Below are 23,745 nucleotides of genomic sequence, written 5' to 3' on the forward strand. Positions count from 1 at the left end.
CTTGCCAAACTCTTTTTTTTTCCGTATCTCCACATGTACTTATAGTATGCAAATAATGCCTAATGATAATAGCAGTAGCTAAAGATGATAAAACAGATAAAAATGAAATACTTCTGATCATTCATGTATGCAAAAATATTTTTAATTGCTATTGCTGTAGCTTTCATAGCCACATTATAACATATTAAGAGCCACTTGATTAATTTTTATTATTTTATGCCAATGAATTGTATGGATGGCATGTTTTGTTGCTTTTTAAAAATTATACGCTTTAATACCCAATACTACTAATAATCTGCATATCTTTAAAGCTTACATTAAAAACTTATGGGGCAAAGAAGAGTACAAGAAGTCTGCTAAAATCCTTTGACAACTTTAAATAACAGTCTGGGCTTAGCAGGAAACTCCTATGATCTGTATTTTCTGAAATTTAGTTCATAGCTATTAAAATTATATATGTTATTAACTAATGATGTGTTAACCTTGGATGGTCCATCTGACAGCAAAATTTTCTCAATTTGTTTGCGATCTGTAAAAATCCTGTTTCAGAACTAAAGACTTGAGAATGGCTAGTATGATTTTAATAATGCTTCCTAGTTTAGGACAGCATCTATATCTGTAAGAATATTTTTTTTTGCTGCATTTTATTGTATTTATAAGAAATGCGGGACATCTTAAGAAATAAAATCTTCAATATTTTTAATTTATATCAGAGATAGCCTAACTGTATTTCTGTGATTCTCTGCCCTGTTCTTTCTTAGGCTTCTTTTGCGGGCACTTTCACAAAGTCAGAGTAGAAGTTCCCCAAATCAGCTCACAGTAGGTGTCTCTGCTAACTTTATCCTTGTTTGGCCTGGCACTAAAGTGTCACCAACAATGAAAAAATTCAAGAAGTCCAAACCAACAATCTGTGCCGCTTAACGGACAGAAAATATTTTATTCTGTTCACACGGATGTTATTTTGTTTCTCTCTGTGTGTGTATATCTATATATATATATGTGGGTACATATATGTATGTGTGTGTACCTATATGTATATGGGTGTGTATATATATCTTTGGGTACTCTGCACACAGAAGGGAAGAGCTGGGTTTGCTGTGGCAGAAGCAGGGGTGATACTTCACTTGTTCAAAGTGCAGCTCCACTAGTAAATGATATTCTCTTCATCAGCTGAAGGAGCTTGTGGTGGGACACTGCGTGGGACAAGTGGAACTATTTCAAGTCCTCACTTCCCTTCCGAGTATGAAAATAATGCTGATTGCACCTGGACCATATTGGCTGAACCAGGAGATACCATTGCTTTGGTGTTTACTGACTTCCAGTTAGAGGAAGGATATGACTTCTTAGAGATCAGTGGAACAGAAGCACCATCAATATGGTAAGTCAGAGATCTTGTAAAGATCTCAGTTTCTGGTCTTTTTTTGGTGAGTATTTTGAAAAGGTAGTAAAGGATATTTAAGATATTTTCTACATGTTTGTTATGCATTTTCCTTTGGTCCCTTTGACCCTCCAGAACTGGGCAGGGAGAGGGGGGAAGTAATTTGCTTCTGCTTCTTTCCAAATCTTGATCCTTCCTCCTCTTCAGGAGTTATATTTGTAAGGTATCTTATCAGTGAACATTTATTGATGTTATATATTTGAACTTCATGTGAGAACATTTCTGGTATTGTGTCTGGAATGGCTTATCATTACTGTACTCTAGCAATGAAAGTAGTGAGCAAAGTTCAGCCTCACAGTAAAATAGGAATATGTATAGAGCAAACGGATGCCCTCTTATTCTAAACAGGGTATAATTCAGTCTTACTACATGTACTCATGTGTGCAAGTATTATTGTCTTATGCTGGCTGATATTTAAACTGCTTAGCAATATTAGGCCTTAGTAATTATAGCAAATTTACACTGTCTGTACTAAGTAAAAATGTAGTTCTGTCTATGGGAAAGGATTAAATTGCGGAACAGCTCATATGATTTCTTTGCATGCTACATATGCAGGTTTTTAATTTTATTCATCTCTGAGAACGTCTGGTACTTGACATATGCGCCATTGCTGTAAAATGTAACCTAGAAAAAGATACGAATCTGCTGCTTGCAGGTGACTGATGGTTATTATCTTCAGAATGCTTTTCTGGAGATCTGAAGCAGTCTCACTATTATTTTAATGTCGTAACAGGCTAGGCTGTGCAATATATTAATAATTGTGAAGTTCTAGGTAGCATCTGATAATTTTAAAAACTCTATCAAATAAAAATGTGTGGCAACCATGCCTGGCAAATATGTAAAGACTTTGTTTTGAAGATATTTCTGGATCTGTATCACAAGATTGCTCTCTAACATTTCCACATGACCAAAAGTTGTGTAACTGCAGTCAGTGAAGCAGCTTTGTACCAAATTAAGTGGTCGTCTGACTGTCTGATGTATAATATGTGAGTACTCTCCGCTTACCTCTTTCTCATGCACAGACATGCACCACAGTCATCAGTGCCAGTGTTTTCTTATTAGGGGCTCTAAGGACCAGAAGCTGAAATCTTGGAGGGGAAAAGCTAATTGAGCCTTGCTGCAGAACACATAATCTGTCCATTTAATTTTGTGGTTGAGCCTCTACTAGACGCCTAACAACATTTTGCAACTTTGTTGCAAGAAATCAATCTGTTACTGAACTTGAACATACAAGTATAGGAATAACTTTACATTTACAGACTGTCACATATATATATCTGTTCCCCAGAAGATTTCTGATAGTAGATGATATAGAAGAATATGAGCAGAAAGCAATGAAACCATATTCTGCATTTATCTCATGTGGTATTGATCTGTGTGATGTTGGAAATCAGAGATAGCATAAGAATCTTATTTCTCCTAGAATTCCATCTAAATATTTTTCTCATTTCCCCTGATATTTGTTTTTTTTGGGGGGTTGGAGATACTTTTTTTTATAATGCTAAACAAAGATCACTAAACACTAAGGATTTATGTTCCTAGGATCATACAACCATAGAATAGTTTGAATTGGAAGGCACCTTTAAAGGTCATCTAGTCCAACCCCTCTGCAATGAGCAGGGACATCTTCAACTAGATCAGGTTGTTCAGAGCCCCATCAAACATGGCCTTGAATGTTTCCAGGGATGGGACATCTACCACTTCTCTGGGCAGCCTGTGCCAGTGCCTTACCACCCTGATAGTGAAGAATTTCTTCCTAATACCTAGTCTAAATCTGTCCTTTTTTAGTTTCAAACCATTACCCCTTGTGGTAGTGCAACAGGCCCTGCTAAAAATTGTGCCCCATCTTTCTTCTATGCCTCTTTTAAGTACTGGAAAGCTGCAATAGGGTCTCCCAGAGCCTTCTCTTCCCCAGGCTGAACAACCCCAACTCTCTCAGCCTGTCCTCATAGGAGAGGTGTTCCAGCCCTCTGATCATTTTTGTGGCCCTCCTCTGGACCCGTTCCAACAGGTCCATGTCTTTCCTGTGCTGAGGACCTCAGAGATGAGCACAGTACTCCAGGTGGGGTCTCACAAGAATGGAGTCAAGGAATCACCTCCCTCGACGGTCTGGCCACGCTTCTTTTGATGCAGCCCAGGATATAGTTGGCCTTCTGGGCTGTAAGCGGACATTGTTGGCTCATGACCATCTTTTCCTCCACCAGTACCCCCAAGTCCTTAGCAGAACTGCTCTCAATCCCTTCATCCCCCACCTTGTATTGATTCTAGGGATTGCCCCAACCCGGGTGCAGAACCTTGTGCTTGAGCTTGTTGAACCTCATGAGGGTTACATGGACCCATTTCTCAAGCTTATCCAGGTCCCTTTGGATGGCATCCCATACCTCAGGCGTCTCAGCTACACTCAGCTTGGTGTTGTCTGCAAAATTGCTGAGGGCGTACTCAATCCCACTGTCTATGTCAGTGTGGAAGATACTAAACAGTACTGGTATCAGTGATGCTGATGGAGGATCACTGATAAAAGTCTGAAGAAGCTATAGGAAGTTTTATAAGAAATGTTTAATGGATTATTGGATAATTTGCAATGAAGCCACACATTCAGCTATATTTAAGCTAGAACAGTTGCCATAGCGACATTAGAGCCATGCTAAATGTAGTTCATGCTGTAATCTGCTAAAATCAGCTCTGTGTTCAAATGTGAAGTTGTTCCATACTGAAAACTAATGGTCTAGAGGTGTATCATCCTAAAATGTAACTTTTTTTCGTTATAATTATTCACTTTCATTATATCTGGCATCATGTCAAGAGCTTATACTGTAATTATTTGTTAGAAGACAAATATTCTATTAGCATGGTCTGGTAATTATGATTGTTTTTCTCACTTAATGGAATATATGCTGTAAAATAAGCCTGGTATTATCCTAGTGAAAAGCATAGGAAGACAGATACATGAGCACTGCAAAACCTAGAAAGAGAGTAAGAATAAGGTAAATAATTTCAGACAGATATTCTTTAGTGATTTTAGTGTATGGTACAATAGGTCTGGATTAGTCTTTCCAGACATATCAACAAAGTTAGAAGTGTTTCCAGCATGATTACAGTAAAAACTGTATGGACTTTTTTTAAGTAAAGCAATGGAAATGCTAGAACAGGTAGAATCTAAATGTTGCAAAAAAATATCTGATATATCTGTAAATTATGTATATAAAAAGATACTATATTATACTAATTATATTGATCATATTATATGCCTTATATTTATTATGTAATAGTAATTTTAATTATATTATGTTACTTATATACTTCACATGTTTTAAACCTTTTTTAAGATGTTCAGTTAGTTTCCATGTTATATAGCTGATTGTTGGTTTGTTTTTCAATGCATTGAAAAGGAAGAAGAGGTTTGTCTACCTTTTCTTATTCTTAAAGATTATTTGAAAATCATTCATACAGTCCATCCCACTGGAATTAGTTTCTAAAAGGTTCAAGTAACATCACCTCACTATTTTTTTTTGGATGTCCGTGATATGCTTAGAGTGCCCAAAGCTATTCGAGTTGTTTTGTTTTTTGTTGGTTTTTTTATGTTTGTTTTTTTGTTTTTGTTTTTTCCTAATTAAAGAGTAGTTATAAAGCTCTCAGTTTTGAATGGATGTGCACAGATAGATGACTGCAATTTTAATCCTGCTTTGAATCAATGGAAGTGTCACAAGCCTTAAAAAGATGAACATCAGTGTTAGCCAAATGAATGCAAAGCAGGTAGGAAAGGCTTTTAATCTGTGGAGGAAGTAAAAGTATTACTAGTTAGACTGTAGATGAAAGAAAACTTTTGGAATTTGAATCACTTGATTAATTTGCTATTACATAAAGGAGTTTTAGATGTAAAACGTGTTTGTCTTGAGTTGGTAAACTCTTGTTCACAATGCCAAGAACAGTACTTCGGGAAGCATTACAGAAAGACTACCTCTTTGCTATGTCTGCAATCCATCTCCAAGTCCACCAAGTGGCTGGATCTTTTGAGTCTGAACGGCTCCTCTGTGGATTATTAGGACTATAACAAAAAAATATTTTTTTCATAATTTCTGAACATTAAATATAACTTTTTTAATACTTCCAAACACGTCCCTTTAGACTTCAGTTTAAGTTATATGATACTTAAAATGAAGTTAAGGTTGGATCTAGAGACAGTGTGATATAAGCCTGAATAAACATTGTTTTGAAGTAAAATCAGGAATGTATCACTTAGGGAAAGCATCCTTTCGAAAAACTCTTAATGAGTCTTCCTTGAGACTGAGGAGGATTTTGTGTTTGGTGGTTTGGTTTTTTTTTTTTTTTTCTTCGTTTTGGTTGTTGTTTTTTTGTTTTGTGGTTTGGTTGTTTGGTTTTGTGGGGTTTTGGTTTTGTTTTTGCTTTTGTTTTTAAAATATTTATTTATTTGGACTGAGTCTTTTATTATTGCAGGTTAGGTAAAGCTGGGTAATTCACATGAACACAGATAGGCCTGACTCAGGCTTTTTCATGTAAATTTGGCTTTGCCATAATTATTGAAAGATTAAAAAAATATTTGAAAGATTATTTATCCTAGACTGTTACAGTATGCATGAAAGGTGATTATGATGCTAAGAATAATTCTAATTCTGCAATTATTATTTTTTCAGTTGAAGTCTTAATGTTGAACATTCTTTGTTCTGAAATTTATTTTCCTTTTTTATTACAATGCTTCAATTTAAACCTAAAATTATTATTCTTCAAATTTTTGTCAGTATTTGCCAATACAAGAGGATGAACTATGCTTCATACTTTTTAGTCCAAATTAATTTTCTAGCACTATTTAAAAATACCTTTAAGATTATTCTGACTTCCTTATAAATCACTTCAATATCCTAGTGAAAGACCATAAAAATGTATGTGGATGTGAAAGCGATTTGGAATCAGCAATAATGAATTGCTATAATCTTGGCAAACAATTTGACATAAGTACCTGGATTAATCTGAAACTCACCTCTTACTCCTGTGTTATTTAATAACTCTTATAAAAGCTGGGTCATAATACTAATTTGTGTTTCTTAGATAAATTAATTATTAGGATTAGATTTGTGTTTCGTCTTCATTGGTCCAAGCACTTAGATATAATTCAGAACAGTAGCATTTTGATATGCATGTTTCCTGTCCTGTTTATAGACATTTGTCTTAATCTTTCCACCTTCATTGTGAGAGGTCTGTAGGAAAGTAATGCATAAGATTATGGAGTGGTCTAAATCACCTTTCTGACAGATACCTGTGGCAGTAGATCCATACATATGAGCTGAATTTTTAGCTCAGAATTACATAATTATACAGCTAAAGGGCTCCATCTATTGGTTTACTGTGAAAAGATGTATCACTTCTGAATGCACCTTCAATTATGTTGCTGTACCCTAGAAAAGGGCTCATGACATACCCTTGGCAATATAAAGTTCTATTTCTTGTCCTTCTCCATCAGATGAGAATGGATGTTCAGGCATTGTACTGAAAAGAAGGCAGTTAGATTCCAGCTTTTTCATTTGAGGACACAGTTAGATTTTTATTAATTTATCTGTAGTCATTTACAATTTTTAGTGCCTTTAGATACCTTCTGACAGTCATCCCTTTTTTGACATACAAACCCTGCAAAGCCATATGTTTGTATTGGAGAGCTGGTAAAGGGTTCTCTGTCTACTAACTTTTGGAAGTTCTTACCTTTCTGTAGCTTTTAATTGGATTTACCCTTTTACCTGTTCTGGTTAGGAAACTGAGTCCAATAAATATAAGCTTCTGTACTTGATAACATATGCATCTGACCTGCCATGTACCACATTTCATCTTTTTTTCAGGAAAACAGGTTGCATAGGCACCCTCAAGTTCTTTCTATTGACTTCCAAGTTGCAAAGTTTCCAGTTATTGTGTAAAAATCCCGTAGTCTTAGCACATTTGAAAATCAGCATTAATGCTGTTTAGCACTTGAACCGAATCTATCAAATATATCTATCAACACAAAAACTTTTAAAATTGACTTGCCACAGAACATTATACAGTTACAAACCCCTAAGATACATTGGAAGGACGAAGATACTATTAATGTGAGCAAAAAAGGTAGAACGTGTGTCTCTATGAAGACCTTTGAAAGACAGTAAAATACAGTGGTCATGAAAGTATAGAAGATATTTTCAAACAATATTATGTATATTTATATGATTATAATTAATATTCTGTTAATGAATATGTTTATGCTGATTTATTTCATACCCTATTTTTTCAAATTCCTGTACAGTACATATCCTCGGTAGATATTAACATATTGCAAACTGAATAAATGATAGAAGAATCCCTAAAGTAATATGGAAAATACCATGTCTCTATGAAAGACCCATGGAATACATCTTTTCTCCAGCTTCTGAGTCCTGTCCGTTGCTGCCTTTGGTGCTGATGCTTGATTCTCCTGGTTTCTCCTAGATATTTTCTGTTGGCTACACCTCTGCTCCCACTGCTCCCTTCCTCTGCCCTCCCACCAGCATACCCTGTTTCTGCATCCTCCCTCCGCATTTGCTGCCGCATTCTATGATTTAAGCTTAGAATCTGGTACAATTTATCCCAAACGAGCAGTGACACATTGTAGCTGATCTGTCCTTTTTCCCTTGGTTTCTAGTAGATTAAGGATTGCAAAAGGTAACACGCCAGCTCTTAAAAAAAAAAAAAAAAAAAAAAAAAAAAAAGTCAGCCATGTGGTATAGTCATAGTCAAAATGGTGTATAAAAAGTTTGCAAACAACGTGCTGAACTAGAGTACCTGTGGACTTCTGTAATCTTGGAGTGAATGTCTCACTGCTCTCAGAGTTAAAACATAGTCTCAGAAAGGATTATCCCACTCACAAATTAGGGAATTTAGAAAGAAAATAGGCACAGTGTTTTGAATAGGATACCAGCTATGTATACTAAACATGTCATACTGGCAACTGGTATACTCTAGTTCTTAAAATATTGCTTTCCAAAGTCTTTTAAAATTCCCTGAGTAGGAAATAGTATGTTTTAATTCAGTATCTATATCCAGTTCTTTGGCACAGCAGTTGCTATACCCAAACATATGCAGATAAGCAGCTTCTTCACTCCTACAGTTTTCCCATAATAAGGATTAATAAGCTGATCTCATCAGTGATGTATCTTGTACTTTGCTATATTTATCAAAATCATCATGTTCCAAAATGGATTTTCTGCAGGCATTCAAATGGCTGCTTGAAAAAAAATGAGTTATCTACAGTTGTAACTAAATTGTTAGCAGACTTAGGAAAATACAATGAACACTGCTCAATACATTTGAAGTCCACAAGAAAAAAAAAACAAAAACATAGATGAGGCAGGTACTGAACAGTCCCCACTCCGTAACATTTCTATAGGAGGAAAGATGATACTTGACTACTACTGTAAGAAAGCAAAGCTGCAAAGAAATTGTTATTTTAAGACAGGGTTACATTTTTTTCCCTCATCATGGGCATTGTCTTCCTTTTCCTTTCAGCATCTTAAAGGCATTATTTTCCTTTTTCTTTTTTTTTAATTATTTTGCTACAGAAGTACATATGTGATTTTTTTGTTTATTATTTAAGTGTATATTAAGTAATATACAGTATGTATTATATAAGATGAGCTCTTCTAGTTGCAGCGAGGAACCTTCATATTTTAATTGCTAAAATGACCAATAAGGAGAAAAGGACAAAGAGTATAAGTAGTTGTTTCAAAAATAAGCTGAAATGTAGCATCTGAATTTGTGTGTGATCTCTGAGTTGATGGCATTGCACTGGAAGAAAGGGGATGATGAAGGAAATAATGGCTTTGAGTTGGGGAATTGGGAGGCAAGAATGACTCTACCATGAGAAAGATTTTGTTTTGGTATGTTAGGGGATAGTGTGACAGATTTTGAAGCGTTGGTAAGGTTTTGGAAACAGCTTCAGGCTGAGTTGGAGGGGCTTGGAAATTTGAACTTCAGAGTGGCAGTGGGGGAATTTGATGCTCTAAGTCAGAGGAACTTCTGCAGAGTGATATCCCAAATAAGCCTGGGAAGTGTACTCGAATCATCCCTCCCACTGGCACAGAATAAACACAATCATTCTAAACCCACAGGAATACCACCGTGACTAATGCTGTTGCTTTGATCCAGCAGGCCTATCACCTCTCCTTTCCTCTTCCTTAAAAACAGGAGTGTTTTGGTACATTTACCATGTAGGACAGCAATGAAGCCTGCCCTGCCCTCTTCTTTCCTAGTATCCATGGTAGCTGTATCAGTATCCTGTGGTTGTTACCCAGATACTGATGGCAAGTGCTGAAATACGTGTCTAATTCTTCTGAGAGCTTCTAATACTTTCCCATTCTTCCATTTGGACCTCAGTTTTCCTTTGGATTATATATTAATCTTGTGTTCAGAGATGGAGGTGATGGAAATGATCTTATTTTTTTTTTAAAAAGAAGTTGATAGTATCCTAATGCAAAGACATATCTATTTAAGGCTCAGTTAATTAATAGGTTTTGTTTTTGGTAATATCTTACATAGAAATCTTGCAAAACTTCTTAGGCTTTTATTTAAACAAAACATATCTGAAATGCATTGTTTATCTTTTCTAGTATCTTCATGCTACATTTTTTATTTTTATATATATATATTTATATATATATATATACACATGCATGTGTGTGAAGCTTTTGCAAGGATTTTGACCCTAAATAAGAAGGATGGCAAATGTACTTTGTGCTAGTAGTAGTGACTAAACTAATATAATCTCTTGCTTGTGTTAGCTGTAAAGACACAGAGGACACTTAGTTGTTAACACCAGCATGTGAACGGTGTATGAAGTGAGAAGTACAGAAGCAGTAAATTGATGCTTAATTCACAGAACACTATTGCTTTCTTTGCACCTATTAATTTACAGCCTACTGTGCTGAAGAGGTATAAAGGCTTAATTCATACCACATCACAAACTGACAGGAACATAGGAGTGAAAGAACTCACTTAAGGAAGTACTGTGACCTACAGTATAATTTTCTACCACATTTAAATAAAATGAAAAGCAGTAGATTTTAAAAACAAAGTACATGAACAAGGTTTAAATATATTAACTGAGAGCTTGGATTGCTTAAAATGCCACTAGCATTACTTACTGTCTTTCTGCACAGACTGTCTAACCGTGGGGATTGAGTGTGCTTCTAAAATTTGCTTCTGCTAGGTCTGTTGCATTGTTATAGAATATCTGTACTGTTAGCCTCATTTGCTTGCAAAATCCTTGACATTCGGGTCAGGAAAATATATTCTAATGATGCAACAGGTCTTACCGGTATATTCAGCTAATGTTAGAAGCTCTTCTTAGAGGTATTTATGAAGCACTACATTTCTTGCTTTTGCACAGTACCTATCCATTGCAGTCAGCCTCAAGTGTAACTTCCTAGCATGACAAAACTTACAGATGTTTTGACTTTTGGAACTTTAGATTAAAATTACCTCCCTTGCTTTGCCATATAGCCCTACCAATATTTCTAGATTTGTCTGCAGTAATCACAGTATTTCTGAAAAAAAATTATCTACTCCCCAATTTTGGGAAAAAAAATAAAAAAAAATAAAAACATTTCTGGGATTCAAACTGGAGTTGACCAATGTATATATCAATGGAGTCTATGTTACTGTGTGTGGAGGAAAAAGATTAATGAAAATTTTGCTGAGAATGTGTGTGCATATAAATATGAAGAGAAGTTACATATTTGATGAAGTTATATGATTCAGTTCATCTGGGCAAATCACAGTTTACAGCCATCAGGACTGGGAATATTAGATCAGTCTAGAAAAAAGAAAGTTATTCCCTGGAGCTTAAGACAATTTCTAGTTTTGTTGTTGGTACCTAGTTTAGTAATGATGTCAGAAAGAAAACCAATCATAGTATATGAAAGCTACACTGGCATGAGTAGTGGCCCCCTTTCACATTAGGGTCAGTGAGGATAAAGGATGGTAATTTACCAGACCGATCTTTTCTAATGTACTGAGGTTTTCTGTGCTAAATTTAAAATATATTAGAATTCTAATGCTAGCTAGTGCCATTTCTTAAAGATATAGTAGGATTTTAATAATACAACTTGATTTTCTTAAATTGGTATATTCTTAAATAAATAAATATATTTTCAAATACCCAAGTGTATGAAAAACTGTTTGGTAGCAATTAGCATAGTTGAATGCATTCTTACTTTCCAGCAAGTTAAACAGCAAATAAAAAAATAAAATGATCTTCAGTGATTAATCATTATTTTCTAAAAGAAGGATAGAATTTTAGTAATGTGTAAGCATCAAGTGTGAATATAAGTCTGTTTTATTTTTCTCCAGGATATACTGAAAACTACCAAAACATATCACAAAACAACTAAAACAGTTGTTAGTAGCGTGGAGATTTTTTTCCCAACAAGGCACACAGAACTGAATCTGTCTGAAGAACACACTCATGAATCTCCACTGCAAGCTTTTTTGACCAATTACCTGTTAGGTTGTTGCATGATTCTTCTGCTGAGACCAATACTATAATCTATATCAGCTCAGAGTAAATCTGTCAATGAACTGTTCTTACAGTTAATGAATAGTTTGGCCCCTGGTTTCTCTGTTTAGTTAGCACACAGAATGCATTGATTATTTCTGTGTCTCTAAAAGAATGTTAAATTTAATTTAAATAACATGTTTATTGATGGCTACTCTTTTTTTTTTTTTTAATGTTTGCACAGTAAGTTAGTGATTGGACTTAATGGGTTCTCTGTAGAGGTCTGCAATTAGAAAATAATGTGCTGTTTCGTATCTTGGATGTTTTAAAGCAATATTACAGCACGGAAAGTTTAGATAGGATGTGTAGCGGTGACTGAGATACTGTTTCTTTTTTTTGCATCTTCTAAGTAGTCAAGGGAGAGGACAACAAGCAGGGAAGGCAATTTGCTGTGCATATAAAGAAAACACAAGGATTTTGCTGGTTAGACAATTTAGACAAGCTTGCAACAGCACCACAATGAAGAGTATGGATTTGCAATATAAACCAGCTAAAATAAAATTTAAATTGGAAGTACTAACAATTATTTTATATACAATGAATGCTTTGTAGCTGATGAGTATATTAATTGAAAAACTCTTTAGTATGCTAATAAGGTTGGCAAATAATTGTATCCCACTTTTAGTGAAGTGGATAGAAGAAGAAAAGAGTTGCAAGTTTTCCAGGCCAGAAGGTGAGAATTTGTATTATGACAATTTTTATTTCTTTAGAATGATGTGACCCAAATATTAAAATCAGTTAATTAGAAACAATGCAGTAAAATATGATGTGAAGATCTGACTAATACAATGACATTCTGTGATTTTAAATTTGTACAAAATCCCAGGTAGAGATACATGATTGCCTGCATTTGGAGGAGAGAAAGCACATGTTTTTAGTTTGTATTCAGAGCTTTTGGAAATTATAGATAAAGTATGGAAAGAAAAACTCTTTCAGATGTTATTCTGTATCAAAACACTCTCCTTAGATTGTATCCATTTCTGCACCCCTATTTTGAAATTAGAACAGCAGGAACAAATTCCAAAAAAACCCTAGAGAAAGTAACATGTAAATTAAGTAACTTCAAATAAAGTTTATAAACTCTGTATTTAGTTACATTGTCACAATAGTCTGCACATTTCTTTTCTAGCTGATTGAAGTGAGGGCAATGTAGTTTATAATACACAGTGAAACAGAATTAGGATATATTCTAGCAGAGGATATATGCAGATTTACTGGAGTGTCATGTCATCTTTCCGTGTATATAAAAAGATCATTAATATTACAAAATTGAGCACTCAAGAATAAAGAATGCCAGTTTTGTTTGACCCACTTGTACATAAAAGTTGATATGGCTTTTTAATTATGCCATCAGATGCTCTTATTACTCACTGTGCTCTGAAACTGAGTTACTGTTGTGCATTTAAAGATACTCTAGTCAGTAGGACTGCTGCTACCTATGTTGAAATAAGCTGTGTGCATTATCTGGGATATTAAAGGAAAGGAGAGGAACGCCTCATGATTAAAACAGATGGAGTGCTACTTTAAAATCTGGGTCTTATATGTACTCTGTTCATAGGGTTTCTATGTCATGGTAACAAGTATCTTGAGAGAAGATTTGTACAAGCTCTTGCCAATATTTTGGTCCCTATTTCTCATAAATCTGGGTTCAGCTTCTTTAGCTCTTCTTTCAACTGTAACTGTAGCCATGGGAGTTGAAACTGAGCTAAGAGAAAACCAGGTACTCAAGGCTGATATTTTTTTTTTCTTTCGGGGATGAATGTTTTATCAAATTAACATTCTTTTGATGTTTCTAATATTCAGACTTCAGTGCTTATTGGGGAAAATCTTTTTTTTTGCAAATTTCAATGCCAAGAGTGTGTTCCATGTCTGGAAAATAAATATTTTGAAGGTTTATATTTATGTTCCTTGTGCTGAAAGAAAAAACAATAGTAGTATAGCAATTTATCTTCCAGCATTGTGCAAACATAAATACAAAGATGATTTTAGTTTCAGCAGTGTTGTAAGAGAGCGCAATTAAAGACAGAGAAAATCTTATACGTTTTCTTCATTCATTATTTATGGACCCTTTTAAATTAGTTTCAGTCTTGTTTAACCACACGAGTCAATCTTTTTTTTTTAAAGATTGAATTAATTTGCATACATTATATTTTAAAAAAACACCACTATGCAATTTGACTATTCTTCTAGTAGTTGTACCATAGAAATTGCTCAGTACTTCTTCCTGTAGATCATGTAATGTTAGCAATTTCTACAGGAGGCTGAGGGCTGCATCTGTTTCACAGACTGAAAACAATGCTTGGATATACCATTTATGAACATAAACATCCTTAGTTACTCATCTTCATTCACTGGGGAAAAAATAAGTAATTCTTGTCTTATCTAACTTAAAAAAATGGTAATTTTTGATAGAGTGAAGTATAGTGCTCAAACTTGGGTAATTAATATATATATATATATATAACTGACAGCAATCTTCCTATGGAAGCTTCTAAAAAATTAAATGTATTTTCAGAAAAAAAAGTGAAAGCATTAAAAAATACCATTAGCATTTTCTATGTCTGAGGTCAAAACTGTAATTTAACATCTAATGCCAATCTATACTTCAGAGCTAATTAAAGGGTGGTAAAATACCCTTTTGATATTATCTCCTTGAAGATGTTAGGACAAGTGGTACCTACTACTGTGATATCATTCCAATATTCCTATTTATTGCTTCTTTGTTCAGCCATAATGGGTACTTGAGAAAGGTCTTATAAAAATATACTGGAAAGAAAAAGGAAGGAAGAGTAAAGAACTTCTGTAGATCATGCACAGCCCATGTATGAAGCGGATAGGAAAGACTGACTTCTAAATAGCAGCTTTATGGATTCTAACAGTCATATGCAATGAATTACATTTAAATCCAATTTTGTGTTTATATCATTAATTAGCTTAATGATAGACTGACAAATTGAAAACTGAGGCCAAGAATTCAATTGGTATGAAAAATGCTTGTCCTCATCACCTCAGAAGTGATAGCAGAGGAGGAGGATGCTTGAGCCATTTGTGCAGTTGGATGGAACTAGATGATCTTTAAGGTCCCTTTCAACCCAAACGATTCTGTGAGTCTATGTGAACCCCTATAACGTGGTTCTCAGTACAGTATTGCAGTGAACAGTCCTTTGTTAAGTGTATTAAAGAGGTGACATAAACCAGCATTAGACCTAAACTAGAATACCAGAGCCAGACTGTTCACGGGTTTAAAAGGTTGTTTGAAAACTAAATAGGTAATTAAAAAAAGAATTAAAAGATGCTTGTCTCATCAGAAAGCAGTTTCAGAGGTAAAGGTTTAAAGCGAATAAATACATTCATGTGGAGAAAGTACTGGTTCATACCTAGCTAAACTAACAAAGCAAGGTACGTATGACTAAGACAAAGAACCAGAATCTGTTACCACAGATTAAAGAAGGAATGGCTTTAAGTGTTCTAGCAAGTTTCAAAGTGAACATTGATTTCTCCATCCCCTAATTTCTTCAAATTGAGATTGAATGTCCATCTTTTGTTCTGTAAATCAGGGGTAAATTATTATGTACAGCCCAGGGGTAACAACAGGATTTCTAGTTTTAGGATATGGAACCTAGACCTAAAGACTGATTATGAGAAGACTTTATTCTACCAGTTCTTTTACTGTCTTCATTGTCATGGAAAAAAACTTGACAGTAGCAAATCTTGTAATTAGCACTGAAGGTGTGGTATTCCAGAATCTGGCATTATTTACTGGGAGAGTTTCTAAAACTGAGGGTTTCAGCTCTTCTGCAGAGGGCAACTATCAAGATAAATCTTGTTTTCTTAGAAAATGATGTACAAGTTTTCACAATAAATATTTAGAATTAGCACACTGCCCCCTGAGAAGCAATATGGTAATAGAAAACAGGGGTAGTGTGTTTGCTTCAGCTGTTGTGTTTGAAAGCAATCCTCTGCAATCCCATTGGGCTAGATGAAGCTCTTAAAAATGTTATTTTTTCTGTGTACAGTAAGTAGCAGTAAAAGCCTGCAAATCTACATAGACTTGAGAGCTGAATTAATAAGTTTTATTTATATTTGAGCTTTATCCACATTTTAAATGCCTCTGTACTGCGAGAATTTCTAGTCATTGTCAAATTTTAGACACTAATCACGGGGTTTAGAACAAAAGAGGATCTATGCTTCCCCCCAAAAAATTAAGGATTTTATTATGTTTCTCAGAAGACTGAAGATTACTTGTTTGATATGAATTTTTTTTTAAGAGTTTGCAGCTCCTGTTTATTCCAAACATCAAAAGTTCAGAAGCTTGTACTTCTCAGGGATGATAATAACAGCTCCCTGTTTGTTCAAAGTAAAGTGTATAGAACAGGAACGTTTTTCGATTATTTAGAAGTGTTTATAGAGCTTACTTGCACTTTTAGTCTTGGGCTTTACTTCGTAAGAATCTGATATATGAAGCATAACATCCATTGATAGAAATATGGAAAAGTTTTCTCATCTCATTATTCTAGAATTATTATTGATTTAATTAACAAACCAAACCACCTCTTATCTTTATGTGTCTCTGATGCAGAATTGATGTACACTTTGGTTAAGATATCCTGATCAGATAAATTCAGACAACAGATGTGAAATTCATAACTAGAAAGAAGACATTTCCTTTCTAATAAACAACTCTGATCTTGCAAAATAAACGGTAAAAATTCTTCATCCAATGAAGAGCATACTGTTCAGAAAAAATGTTACATTTATCCCCCATTTAGCATTCTCTAGTCCTTCAGAGTCTTTTGTAATTGGTTCCAATGGCTGATTATCCTTATTGTTAAAAACAAGCATCTTATTTCCAAGTTTGCATATGGCTGGCTTCAGGTACCAGCCATTAGCATGCTGTTATGTCTTTGTCTACAAGACTGAAGAGCTTTTCCCAGTAAGTGTTTTCAAACTTTTACCATGTAATCCCACAACTTCTTCTTTGATATTATCAAGAGGATCAATTTTTTTGAGTTTTTCACAAAATAATATCTGATTTTTCAGTTATTCTTGATTTTTTTCCCCCCAGATCCTCTGAAAATTGCATTATCTTCTTGATTACCAAACAAATTGTGAAATAGGAAAGAGCATTACAGTAGTAGACATTTGCTTGTTATTTCCTGACCGTAACACAAGCTCATGTTAAGCAGGTTACCTGTTGGTCCCCAAGTCACTTGGTGCAGTGTTTGCTTTGCTTGTTTGTTTCATGGTGTAGACATGTCCTGGGGGATAGCTCAATAAATCTGTTTGGATGGACACCACTTGATGTAAAATAGGAAAGATGCATAGATACAATATGAGTTTGTGTTTTCTATCAGTTTATCAGGCTACAACTGGCTAATCTTCCTCCTGCCAACCCAGAGCGCTGAGTGCCACAGGTTTGTCCATGATCAGACTTTGTCAGGAATTCTAACAAAACCAATAGTGGAACTGTGCCCAATACATCCTATGAAAACCTGCCTTCGAGATAGGTAGCAGAGGCCTCCAAGCAACTGAATCAAAGGAACTCCTTACCTTGGGTTGGGATACACTTTTGTAGACTATCCTTTTTGAAAGGTACCTTTCTGGGAACCAGGAGCAAATGCCTCTCTTTCTGTTTCTGGGATGGAATTTTAAATTTTTGTTCTAGGAGTCTTTTTCCCTATGCCTTAACATTTACCCGTATAAAGCAAGTCCTGCTGTCCTTCAGGGCATTGAAGGGCCTGGGAGAACAAAGAAATGAAGGTAAATGGATCAAGAGCAGATCCTTGCAGTATCCACCCAGGAAAACCAAGAACCTTTTCCCAAACAGAAGTTTGTAGCAAATAGAGAGGTAAGAAAGTACACAGTGACATGGTGTTTCCTAGCCTCGGTGTTAAACAAAGTCTTTCCTCAACAAACTTTCACTGAGACAGTAGAGATCTAGTGTGATTTTGCCTAATTTTGTGGTTGGGAGGCTGTTAGGGCAGTTTGGGGAATGCAGCTGAAGGACAGCACCATACCACTCATGGCACGTGGTCTAAAATCTGTTTACTGAGCAGGTTGGGTACACATATATGCATCCTGTATGTATAATGTGTGTGTGTATATGTATGCATGCACAGACACAAATGTCATGCACAGACACACACACACACACATATATATACACAGATGAGTAGACAGTGATTTATGTTCTATGACACACACACATACACAGAGCTCCCCCACTTTCACACGATCTGACTGGCAAACCAGGTCTGCTGGACCCAGGAGAACAGGACCCTCACAGCTCCTGGTTTGCACATCAGCTCTGCTGGTGGCTTTGGTTTCTCTGTATTCCACCTTGTGCTTGTTTTCTACACCTTGTATTTAATGTCTGTATATATTCCCCCTGATGGCCTTTTGTTTTAATATTTTATAACTTTCTACATGAAATCACTGGCATAAGCTGCCGATGGTCTCAGCCCCAGAACAATCTCTGAACAAGCCAAACTGACTGACCTTCTACATGCGCCATGGAAATAGATGGCAATGTTAATTTCTGTCAACACTTCCTGGGCCCAAGACTTGCTTTGGAAAATTGTGGAAGCGCAGCAATAACATAGGAATTCCTTGCCTATAACAAGTGGTTGATGGCCTCGTGCACAGCAGGGAGTTGTTCCTTCAGTAGGGTAACTTGCAGCACAGAGAGAGTCATAGTCAAAGCATTTAGATTTCATGCTGACATTCAGATCGGTACAGATAGGTATTGTTCATATGCAAAGAGCATGCATATTCCTTTACACTGAATATACTGAAAGGTGCCACAGACTTTATTTCTGTTCATATGCGACCTAGTTTAAAGGATGCTTAACCTGACAAAAAAAGTAATGGAAAATATACAGTACTGCATGCTGTGCATGTAGTGTATTTTGTTATCCACAGATAGGAAATTCTTCTGAATTTTTTAATGGCTGTTTTTGGTGCCTAACATTGTGAAAGCTGAGTTCTTTTGTATTTTGTAGATAGGGTCAACGTGGATTTACCTTGATTGTGTTATAGAGAATAATAAAATTCTAAAATATAGTGCAACAGCTAATTATTTTTCTTGTGATAGTACAGTAAAAATCTGTTTTCTTCTATTTAAAAAAAGAAATTCCAATCTGATGTAGTTTCATATAAAGATTGAAAACAATGATTTTACCAGTTGGATGGCTATGATAAAAGGTCAGTACAGAAGAACATCTATTGTTTTCAGAGCCAACACAAAAATGCTAGTATCCTAACCTATCTTAGAGGTATTTCCAGTAAAATAGAGAGAAATTAAATATGTCTTTACTCAATGGAGTTGGAGATAAATCTTGGCAAATCAAATGCACCATATGTATTTATTTATTTATTTATTTAAATGATTCCTAATTATTATTTTCTTAATTATCTAGTCACACTTAATGGAATTACTGACATGAAGCTATCAAGCTGAAAAATGTCCCATTTCAAGTTTAATTTAGAACTAAATGTTCTCATTCACTGATACAAACAAGTATTTATTTTCTTGAAAGTATCCCCTTAGCAGTACTCTTTCAAATTACTTTTTTCAAATAACACAGATCCCTATTCAGTTTCTAATCACTATATCTAATAATTAGCTTTAGCTCCACTACAATAAAATAGTATTTGCTGTGCTTACTTTATTTTAGCTGTAGATGACTTTACTTACAAATAATGCTTTAAAGATCTTACCAACTTGGTTATTGTTTGTTTTAATTACATTAATTAGGATATGCTTCTACATGAACGATTTTTTTAAAGCTAAAACATGGAACTTCTGTAGTTTTGTAGTCAATTATTAAATGTTACAGAAAAGAATTATATAAAACAGAGTTCTATAATTTCTAACTTCAGTTGCAGACATATTTCATTTTGATGCTAATTTTAATAAATTTGATTGATTATTTACTTTATACTATGGAGTAAGTATTCAATGAACCCTGTTTGCTGACTAATAAGCTTCTACCATGAGTCAAAGGACTTTAAAATGAAAGCCTTGTAAAGAGTGCAGTTCCTATGAATTGCAAAGAGATCAGCAGTTTTTTATTGTCGGTATGGTTTTAGTTTTTGCAGGTCAATGCAATTTACAGGAAAGATACCCAACTGTTACAATCATATCTTTTTTCCAGAGTACATCTTAATATATAGTAGTTCACACTATGGTGGCAGCATGCCTCAGCTGAGTGCTGACCTCCCTTTCCCCACCTCAGCTTTTTGTTGTTGTTGTTTTGGTGCTTTGTTATTTTTGTTTGGTTGGTTTGGGTTTTTTTGTTTGGGTTTTTTTGAGGTAGGAAGTTCTACAGCATTTTACTCTATAGGCCTTTTCAGGTTTCTAGTGTGAGTCTGATGAAGACCTTTCATCCATTGAAAAATGAATCTGATCATGGACCTTTGATTTGGCTCAGATTTAAGTCTTCAATGTTTGAACTTTTCTAGTTTTTCTTGTTTGTTTGTTTGTTTTAATAATGCAAATTAAATGTGACCGTAAATTATGAGATTTCAATACTATTTGCTAATTCCAGATTTTAATCTTCTGTAATTCTGGATCAGTTTTTTTGAGCTTTGGCTTAAGCTAGCCAAAGATATGGTCAGTGTCAGTAGTTAGCAGCTAACATTGATGAGGTGAAATTCTGACTATAAATGGTTGTCTGCTTTCCACTGTGTAAAGTATGAAAAAAATATAACCCTTTGACATTTAAATTTTAAGTACATCTTATGCCTTGATCTCATATCTTCAGAATGAAATTTTATATAAATTAAAAAAAAAAAAAACAAACCACCTGCAAAATTTTGCACTGAATTAGAAAGAAAAATATAGAGAAGGCACATAGAGATGCTTATGCAAGCATACCCCTACTTACATATTACCAGCAAGGGGATATCAAATACGGAGCAATTCTTAATAAACTTTGTATGTTTCTAAATTTTTTGAATCACCACCAGTTTTTGAAGATAATAATTTAAATTTTAAGTAAAACAGTGGTATTACACATTTGCCACATCTTTTATCTTTCATTAGGAAAAAATATTAAAAACATTACATTTGGTAATGTTATCACCAAACAAAGTATACAAGCCCTAATTTTGAAATACAAGATGTATGTAAAGTAATAAAACTTATAAACATCCCTAGAAGAAATTTTAAGTTACTTGTGTCTTTTTTTTTTTTTTTTTTTTTAATTCTTGAAATAAAAGAAACAACCCGAAAACTTTCCAGGGCTTTAAAGTAAATACTAGTATAGGGAGATTCCAGGTTGGTTCCTACATATTAAATATTAGAAAAGAAGAATATAGCCTAGTCATACAGTCTTTTCTAAATGATAGTCTTTTTTATTATTATTTGGTTATACAGTGTTCAGCAGGACACATCTTTATGTTTTAGAAAATATTGCAGTTGAGCCGTAAAGATGTTCATCTGAAACCTAAGTAGATGAAGTTCCTTATTGTTCACAGATTTACACCTTTCTCAATTAAAGCTAATTAGTTGTCATGCTACTGCTGGAGTAGTTTATATAGAACTAGTTACATACTTGCATTCAGAAATACATTTCATTTATCCCATTTTATCTATCTTTATGTTACCTTATTTTTGGAAGCTCTACAATTACTTGATTCAGTAGGTTTATCAAACAGTAGTATTTTTCCACTACTTTTTAAACTGCTACTTGTATTTAAGAATAATCCATCAACAGACTGAGCAGCTAAAGGAAATGAAAATGCATGTGTTTCTGTTCTGAAATGCTGGTTTATGTTCAAACTTAATTACTGACAGATTTTTACTGAACTGCTGGGGAAAAAAAACAAAACCCATAACTGATTTAAAATACAGATTTAATTCATTTTGAGCAGTGATAAGTATTGGTAATTGGAGAACAATCTGGCCAAACTAAAGCTTTACAGTGTCATAAAAGCATGGAGCCGTATTTCATCCATTTCTTTTCAGTGATAACAGATTAATGATTTCTGAGCTGTATTGATAGCTGCATACATGTGATTTGATGGCTGCGTAGAAGTGGTTTGGTGTAGTTAAGACAGGCAATGTTATGGGCCGATAGCACTTCTTACAGATGATTTCTGCAGTACCTGCACTTAGATTCTAAAATGTGAAATTAGATCTTTGTGGCAATTTTCTCCCTTTTATGCCTCTATGGTTATAGTATTCTCAAATGAAAAAAACAACTGATAGGCAAATACAAATATTTTTAAAATATACAATGGAGGGAATATATCTGCATAGCTGAAAGAGCTATGGCTATTGAACTTAGACAAAAAACACATTGGTTGGAATAAACAAATAACAGAAGAAGCAAAAAAACATGGGAGGGAATGGAACATATGAATATGGATTTGTGCATAGGAATAGGCTGTGATGTTTCTATTGAGTTCTATATCATTGACAGTATATTTGAAGCGAGCTGAGAAAGGATTTTCTTACCACTTTGCATGGGAGAGGCTTCTTGGTCGCTGCCACTACTTGTTGGTTTGGGTTTTGGGTTTGGTTTTGATTTTAATAGTTATGACTGAAATAATATTTCTATGTGTTCATCTGATGTTCCTGATGCATTTGTAATTTATGAAACACCAACATCAGCGGCTTTTGGATGATTAAAAAAATACCTCCTCAGGGGGAGGAATTATCTTTTATTAGGCTAAGTGCTAGTATTGAATAAAATGCACAAACTTTTGGGTAAGTAATCCATTGTTCTGGAACGAGATAGAGGAGGTAAATATGAAAGCTAAGTACAGAGCAGCTGTTCTAATTTAGTTTCGGGTTTTTTTTAACTTGCATGCTTTAACCATTTAAATGACTTAAAGCAAAAAGCTTGTAAGGTACCTGGTGAGTCTTCACAGGTTTTAAAACAGAAACAGGTGCTACGTATGAAAGTTCTTATGAGACATTATGAGATTGACTGGAAGAGAATTACTATATAACTCTTCTCTCTCCTGAACCTATGATGTTTAATGTTCAGTCTGAATTAATTTCAGATTCCAGAATCAGCTTTAGAAGGTGGTGTCTTGTGAGTCTTCCATGAAAATCTTGACTGTAGAGTAAATGTGTTTTTTAAAAGAAAAAAAAATCTGCTATTGTTGAGTTCAGTTTTCTTTCCTCATCAGTTACCTGCATGACATCATTCTGCTCTTTTGCAGTTTCACTGATACATTCCTGTAAATGCATTCCAGGCATTCTATGAAATGTATTACATTTTGGGAAGTGCATGATCCATTAATTTTTATGCTAATATTAATCTCTGAGACAAGTATAGAATAAAAATGGATGATTGGACATCACATTAATAGTGGCAGAAGTAATAGGACTGGGAATAAAGTTTGCTAGTTTTACAGGTTCTGAAATGATACAAAAAAATATTTTTATTTTTTTTAAAAAGGTAACCATTATTCAAGCAGCATCCAAGAATTCTTCTCATAAAAAAATTGTGACTTACTACAGTTTTCCAAGAATTCCCATTATGCATGCAACCAGACCTGTAGAGTTTCTGGGTGCTTTATGATGAAAAAGCCAAACCAAAATAAACAGAAAACAAAAAGAAAGTGTAGTTTCCTAAAAGAAAGACCATTTCCTTACCTTGTTGGTTTTTGGTTTTTTTTTTTTTTTTTTTTTAATGTGTACACAGTTTTACATGTTTTTAGAAGGTAGAAAACCTTCTGGGAGAATATATATGTATTTTTTACTACTGTATCATTACTAATACAA

At 34.5% G+C, this 23,745-nt stretch overlaps 1 protein-coding gene across 6 annotated transcripts in view; it reads left to right on the top strand.

Moving 5' to 3' along the window:
- CSMD1 (CUB and Sushi multiple domains 1) overlaps positions 1 to 23,745 on the top strand; it is a 1,231,811-nt gene that overhangs the window by 599,468 nt on the left and 608,598 nt on the right. For all 6 annotated transcript variants that reach the window (XR_013928146.1, XM_080387724.1, XM_080387722.1 and 3 more), the window contains one exon: positions 1,171 to 1,378. Coding sequence is in view for 5 of the 6 variants with exons in the window: in XM_080387724.1 (XP_080243850.1) it covers positions 1,171 to 1,378 (208 nt within the window). In the remaining variant the exon portion in view is untranslated. The remainder of the gene's footprint in view (positions 1 to 1,170; positions 1,379 to 23,745) is intronic.

This window comes from Falco punctatus (genome assembly GCF_963210335.1).
Source record: "Falco punctatus genome assembly, chromosome: 5".
NCBI classification, from domain to species: domain Eukaryota; kingdom Metazoa; phylum Chordata; class Aves; order Falconiformes; family Falconidae; genus Falco; species Falco punctatus.